Genomic DNA, 7500 nt, shown 5'->3' with positions numbered 1-7500 from the left:
GTAGTCGCCCTCTAAATGGAGCTCACAGCCTGCCTCAATTGCTGGGTTGGAGGGGCATTTTACCTCCCCCAGTATTTCCATTTATAAAGGTCGTTGCCGAAGGGTTTTATCTGTATTATAAAACCACTTGGCTAGTGGTTCGCTTCCCCATATCTCAGGATTGGGTACTAAAATAAATCACAAACAAATACAAAAATGGCACTCTTAGAAATTCCTGTTGTAAGAATATGAAATTCTTTAACATGGTTACATCAGTCTGGGGGCATCCTCTCCTTGTTCTTGACACGACCGTATCATATTGCTTAACCTGACGATTGAGCAACTATATATTGCAGCCTCACCATGTGCAATTCAATAGAGGTTAATGGTTAGTGGGTAAATTGCAAATAAACGTTCTAGACATCAAACGTCATATAGCACTGTAGAATGGTGTAGTACCGATTAGGGCAAAGGAGGGTTGATAACTAAATGATCAAATGTACTATATGTCAAAAGTCGTATAGCACTTCAGAATATAGTATTGTAAAAGGGTAAAGAGAGATAATGTAAGGCTACGCAAGGGGTATAGGGGAACATGATAGGGAGGATGGATGTTGGAAGTTATTTTGAGTATATGGGGAATGGGATTACAGAGATTGGAGGGTGGATGAGGGATAGGAATGTTTTTGTGCCATAATAGAAAAAAATGGAATGTCCTCATAATATTTGGAAAGGGGGTTGTGTGGAGAAGTTTGAGACACGAAGGTTTTTGTGCAGGGGAGAAGTGGGGACAGACGCCTGAGGAGCAGAGGAAGAGGTAGGTGTAGATGTAATACAAGATGTAACCTTTAGATTGTCTGATGCGATGGCTAGAGTGAGACGGAGGAGGGATAGGTATTGGGTAAGTGGTAGAGATTGAAGTGGATTTAGTACGGCAAAATAATTTGAATGGGAAGTAGAGAGGGTGGAAGTGCGAACATAAGGAGTAGGGGGAAGAGATACTAGGGATGAAGTAGAAACATCTTGGGGAGAAGGGGGAGGGTTGGAGTGAAGAACACAGGTGTAGGAAGCAGAAAAAAATTATCAGCGTGCTTCCTGTCTGGCCTCACATAACGAGGTCGTTTAAATCTGAGAAATGCCACCTCAGCCTCCAACTTGTGGGTAAGACAACCCTACAAATAATATCAAGGGAGCCCTCAAAATTGGCACATGTGAGTAATTTTGCAGAGAAGTTTGAACAATCACAGTTATGCTGGGGACAATGAGGGCAGTGGGCTGTGGAATCACAGTGCTTGGCAGGGTGGCCAAAATGCCAACCTTTCCAATACTGGTGTAGGACTTCCGGTGGCCTCTAGGAGGAATAGTGTAGTACTGTAATGCTACTGCAACATAGTCAACGAGGCAGGCAAGCAAGCTGTTTTCGCAGCCTGATCAATCCTTGTTGTAAACAGGAAAATCAGTTTGGGTGCAAGTATTAAGGGAGGGGTGTGACTGGGCAGGAATAGCTTTAGCAGTGAGGTCTGTCAGGGTAGATAAGATATGAGCTTGGGTCCATAGGGTAAGGTAGGGATTACCAAAAGGAGATGGGGGGGTTTAAGGGCTTTTAGATCACAATTTCAGGAGAAATGTGAGGGAGAATCCAGGGGGATGTGGAAGGGACAATGGGGAAGGTAGGAAGAATGATGCAAATGAAGAACATGGGCTGTTGATGTGTTGGGAGTGAATTAGAGGAAGGGGTGTAAGGGAACATGAAAAGGGAGATGGATGTCAGCAGTTACTTTGAGTGTAGAGGGAATGGGAGCAGAGATACTAGAAGATGGATGAGGAGTAGGCAAGTTATCTTGGGTCATGATTAGATAGTTTTGCATGTCTTCGAGAGTTTCTGAAGTGGATTTGGTTGGGCAGGTCTGAGAAACAAAAGTTTCTTTATGTGAGGGAGAAGAAGAGATAGGTATTGGAGGGTTAGAACAAGAGGTTGGTGGAGGAGAGGGTGTGGTAGAAGATGTGGTGGAATGTTTAGATTGCCTGCTATGGGTAAAACGAGTAGGGAGAGGGGTAGTTGTCGGGGCAGTGGTAGAGGCTGGGGTGTCTTGGTTTAGAATTTCAAAATAATTTGACTGGGAGAAGAAGGGGATTAACATGGAAACATAAGACACTGGAAATGATACAAAGGGGATTTAGAAACATCTTGGGAGGAAGGAGGAGGGGCAGAGTGAAAGGCAGCACTGGAGTATTGAACAAGAGAAAACCCTTGTTGATGTTTCCTGTCTGGAATGTCCATTGTACACTAAGGAGTAATGCTTACACCTTGCTCCATACAGCATGAAAAGCACACATGCACATACCTATATCTTCAATATTGAAATCTATATTTAAATATATAAATATATATTTCTTGAGAAAGCAATCCACTAACCACATACCTGAGACCCCCTACTTGGCTACCTCTCGTACTTTAAAGAAAGCTGCTGTGCATCAGATGAATGTATACACAATCTATCAATTTTCATTTTTTAAAGTGATACACATATATATGTATATATATGAATGTATGTGCATATACATATATCAATCTAAACATATACATCAAACTGTAATAATGTATCATAATCAATGCATACACTGTTTAAGTACATGTTGCACTCTAATCTAGTGATCATAGTTATAAATATTAGAAGGGAGCATACAGGATAATAAGTCACTTCATACTTTCTCATTTTCCTTAGGGGTGAAATTTATATAATTAACAAGTACAAAAACAAAAACAGAGAAGAAAATAATACTGTCTATATACTGTCTATGCTCCATTTTCACATAACACCATTTATTTCAAATGTAGAGCAATTCTTAAGAAAACTCCACTTTATAGAGAGTGATCTAACCAAGAACTGTCCTTATATGCATCTCTATTTAAGAGGTCTTGAATATGGAGGCTCTGCATTTGTTGTTAAGTAGAAGGTACCATGTGTGCTGAAAGGAGAAAATATTCAAGTTTTTAAATTCTTTCCCTGAGCTCCAGGATGCTGTTATAATTACTCAAACAAGTTAATATGTATATTCTCAACATATAATCTCAATTTTCCTTACAGTTATAGAGTTGATTATAAACAGATATTTTATAAGGCATCTGGTACTTCTTACTTTTCATCAGGAAAAAGTCCAAAGTGGTTAGTGACTTGGCAGTCACATAAGTTGGCTTGGAATTTTTCCCAGCTTTCACATGAGCAGGATGGAAAAAGTCTCTTGTGTGCATTCTGAACAGCTTCAACCAGCATGAAAACAGACCGATAGTGACTGCAAGTATTCTTTACTGTTGAAGAGAAAAATTAACGGCAAATTTGAAACAAATCTTAAAGATATGATCATACAAAACATCAATTTTTTGTTATTCTGATAAAATGTATTCTGCAGAAAAACAAAATGTAAACTACCTACAAATGTTTTCTATACTCTTGCCAGTAACAAGAATACGAAAAAACAACCATCCACAACATACAAAATCAAATATGCATTAAAAGGAAGAAAACAAGTATCTATCCCTTTCTATAAAAAAGAAAAACTTATTAACAGAAATAAATAAATAAAGAAAGAAAGAAAACAAACTCCTGCTTAAGATGAACACTCACTTGCATTGGGAAAGTACCACTTGTCACAACCTGGTTGCAGGAGTCCGTCATTAGCAAAGAAGTCAATATGACCTGGCGGAGATCTAGATCCCACAGGTGACGTTCTCATATTAATGACTAGTTTGGCATCGCTAGCATCAAGGAACTCTGAACTGCTTGGTGATTGGGCCCAAGGGTATGAAGCATCTAATCCTGAAGTGGCAATACTGAAGTTAACAAGCCAGTACTAAATCTTTCTGAATGATAAAATTCCAAGTAGATTATCACAAATAATGAGTTTAAGGGGATTCTTATATTGCATAATATAACACATACATACAATATGATACTGCCATTTGAACAAATACGACTGAACAAAATAGTATCCTACTAGGGCAGGGGTCAGCAACCTTTTGAGCATAGTGTGCAAGTTTATAATTAATGCCTTCTTTTTAATAACCTTGCCTGCCATTTTTTTTCAGCACTGTATATCCAAGTGTATTTTCCTGCACATGTATAACATAAATATAATATTTTTGTAGTATTTAGTATTCTTTGTATCAAAAAATGTATGTTTTTTAATCTTAGATTTATACTCACCATATTAATATCTGGACACATTGAGCTTCAAACAACCCTGAGAGTGAAATGTCATAAGCCTGCTGCGATGAGGACTAAGGGTATGCTGCATGTATGAAAACATCTGGCTAACAGTGGTATATAGATCCATATGCTGATAGCAATGCCAAGGCTACTTTCTTCATGCATCTGAATTTGTCAGACAATGGTGTCTGGGAACTTCATATGGAGGCTGCATGACCATTCAAAGTAGATTCCAATATTTCTCGATTTAAAAATTTAGCTGACCATAATAACAAGACACACTCACACTCACTCACTCACTCACTCTCTCTCTCAGTTTATTTTGCTGTTTAACTTGTGCCATACACAAGAGCTCCGTGTGCCAAGTCTGGCACTTGTGCCAAAGGTTGCTGATCTCTGTACTAGGGAATAATGACAACTTGAACTTTACCTTTCGTTCTTTACATACCTGTTATCCTGCCAATTTTTCCAGCTTTGACTAAGTCTCCAATAATACCAGAAATTCTTCCTCCAAGGCTGAAGCCAATCAGGTGCACTTCTGACAAACTGTCATTTATTCAAAATGTTGAGAACATTTTTAACAAAGGTGAAGTCTTAAACATACTAATGAGTGCAGGAATGTTTATATGGAAATGATGGTATAACATATAAACAGAGTCTAATATATACATCCAAAGCCCAGACTAAAATGAATAGCATAAGACCACCCATCCACAAATAAATAAAGAAAGAAAGAAAAAAAGAAAGAAAGAAAATAAAAAACAAAGAAGAAAAGGACCCCAACATACAAAAGTTTGTTACTTTTGATATATCCAAATGTATTTCTGTCTCTCTGGTCTGGTCTCAAGATACTGCAGCAACTATGCTAAAAGCATAATTGGAATTTCAATACTAAGTAGAGTCATTGTTTTTAAAGAAACAACAGCCCACCAGAACAAAAACAGGAGAACAATCCCCAACCATCAACTTCCCTATTGCTCATTTACCCCAACCCTAGATCTCCACCAGCAGCTGAAGCAGCAATATTTTGCTTGATTAACCACCAGCAGTGAAACGGGATGACCAAACCATGACAAGAGACACCATCAACATTATATCTGGTGCCACCACACTTTATTATCAATGTCACTGATTCACGCCAAACTACCTACAACAACGGCCAATGCAAAGAACGTTATAATAATGCCAAACTGCTTCAGCTACAGGATGTCTCACTAGCCTTGCAGTGGGTGATGCCAGTGGAAGTTAACCTTCTGGGGGCCTTGCTTGAGGGCCTCAATCTTCAAGGCAAGATGGAGGAGAGTGGGGAGCTGCCCGCCATCAGACCCAGTTGTAGGTCCTGTGATTTTGCCACTCCTGTAGTTATTCCATCATGGTTAGAAAAGGAGTCCTCTTATTTTTTATGCCTAATAGCAGCTCTGAATTGTTATATAAAAGCAACCCCTGCAGACTCTAATGAACCACTATGGGTGTGGCCAGATTACATAGGCCTTGCTCCCAAGAACTATAATTGAATTTACTGATCCAGGTCTTGTTCCATTGGCTCATCAAGTTCAGAAGTATGCTTCTACTCGTACATTATTAAGCTCTCTAAATCTTGAAAAGGTGAAAGAACCGGGTCAGTGGTCTTCGTGCAGATACTTTAATTGATACATGACAGCATATAAAAGACATCCCTTGTGTGACAATAACTTTGCCACATAATTAGGCATCTCAATACATGGGTACTATTATCCTGTAGCCGACCAAAAAACAGATGGCATCGTATCATGCCCATTCCCATGCCACTGGCTCGTTGGATGGAGTATGTTTTTCTCTGATAGTAGTGGCTTCATTTATATGGTAAAGATTTTAGGTAATGGCACCTATAATGTAGGTAAACCTTCAAAATTATGTTTATAAATTATAGCAAAATAAAAGCTTTTAGCTGCCAAATGTTGCACGTAAACTACCGACTGAGCCAGGCGCAAACAGGGGAAACTGCCGATGTCCGCCAACAATCCCGTTCTTACGTCCACTTGCCAAACATTTTTACCCGGCGGCACTGGGTTAACATATTTTTTCTTTTGAATTCACCAGTTTTCTCCCCCATATCCAGTTGCTATACAGTATAATGACACTAGACTGGAGAGACAGAATATAAGACATTTTACAGATGGAAAATGTTTTTTCTCTGTTTTGGAGGTCTGGTGTCAAGGGTTCTCCCCCATCTCATATTTACAAATTCTTTTAACAGTTTTCATGATATGAGGTTCATGTGCCAGTGCTTATCAAATGTGAAAAACATGGGGGTTAGGGTAAATGGGCAAAAGGGCAGCTGATGGTTGGGGATTGTTCTTCTGTTTTAATTCTGGTGGGCCATTGTTTCTTTAACCTATAAATTGCGCAATAGGATTCTGGCAGTCATACCCGTGGTGCACAATCATCAGGCGCAGTGATGTAGTGAAGTTGCCTAAGTTGCCAAAAGTCATTTCAAGATACATGGGAGTGAAATATAGGTCACCAAGTTAAAAAATATCCTTCACATCATATGATATAAATCGCAGTTACACACTGTTCATCATATGATATCACAGTTTACAGGTTAAACATTGATGACTCAAATCATAAAAAAAAAAAGTTCTGATTATACTTTTAGCACAATCACTACAACTTCTTCACACCAGCACTCGAAGACAGAATTTTTTTTCCCATCCATCAAAAGTCTTATTTTAAGCCAAATGAGACAAAAATAAGCCCTTATAAGAAGACAAAACATGAAAATATATATCTCACACTTCCACAGAAACCAACCTGATTCCCTTTTCTTCATTAAGCAGGTCCAGGAGTGCCGCAGTCTGATTTGCGATATGTCTCACATTCTCTGCCATGTATGGACGGGATAAAGTTGTCAAGTCCCAGTAGTCTACCAGAATGATAACACTTCTTGGCTCGAAAATTAACAGAGCTGCCAAAAAATAAACAATTAGAACCTCAATCCTTTAATACATAGAAAAAATGAAAATGGTTTCTTTGGAGTTCCTTTTTCTAAAAGGTAAAAAGATAGTACAAAATACAAAAAAACATATAGAAAAAATGAAAGTAGTTTCTTTGGAGTTGCTTATTTTCAAAGGTAAAAAGATAGTGCAAATTACAAAAACAGAGCAAATTATCTGGTAAATGCATTCAAAAAATAAAGAAAGAAGGACGCTAACAAGAAAATGGATAAACTATTTCACTAACCAAGTTTTGTCTGTGGTTTTGTTTTACTAATTATAGTACATATCCCAATTTGTGGTAGTGAAAGAATCAAACTGAATGCTTCAAGTTCCAA

General features: G+C 38.4%; 1 protein-coding gene across 2 annotated transcripts in view; it reads right to left on the bottom strand.

Moving 5' to 3' along the window:
- Positions 1-2691: 2691 nt before the first annotated feature.
- Positions 2692-7500, bottom strand: part of LOC113816941 (endothelial lipase) — a 15359-nt gene continuing 10550 nt past the window's right edge. For both annotated transcript variants that reach the window (XM_027368933.2, XM_070135065.1), the window contains 5 exons: positions 6981-7134; positions 4636-4733; positions 3606-3797; positions 3121-3289; positions 2692-2949 (listed from right to left, as the gene is read on the bottom strand). In XM_027368933.2, coding sequence (XP_027224734.2) covers positions 2886-2949; positions 3121-3289; positions 3606-3797; positions 4636-4733; positions 6981-7134 — 677 coding nt within the window. In that variant the 3' untranslated portion in view covers positions 2692-2885. The remainder of the gene's footprint in view (positions 2950-3120; positions 3290-3605; positions 3798-4635; positions 4734-6980; positions 7135-7500) is intronic.

This window comes from Penaeus vannamei, chromosome 20 (assembly GCF_042767895.1).
Source record: "Penaeus vannamei isolate JL-2024 chromosome 20, ASM4276789v1, whole genome shotgun sequence".
In the NCBI taxonomy this organism is placed as follows: Eukaryota; Metazoa; Arthropoda; class Malacostraca; order Decapoda; family Penaeidae; genus Penaeus; species Penaeus vannamei.
The sequence above is the reverse complement of the archived record's forward strand: the minus strand, read 5'-3'. Positions and strand labels throughout refer to the sequence as shown.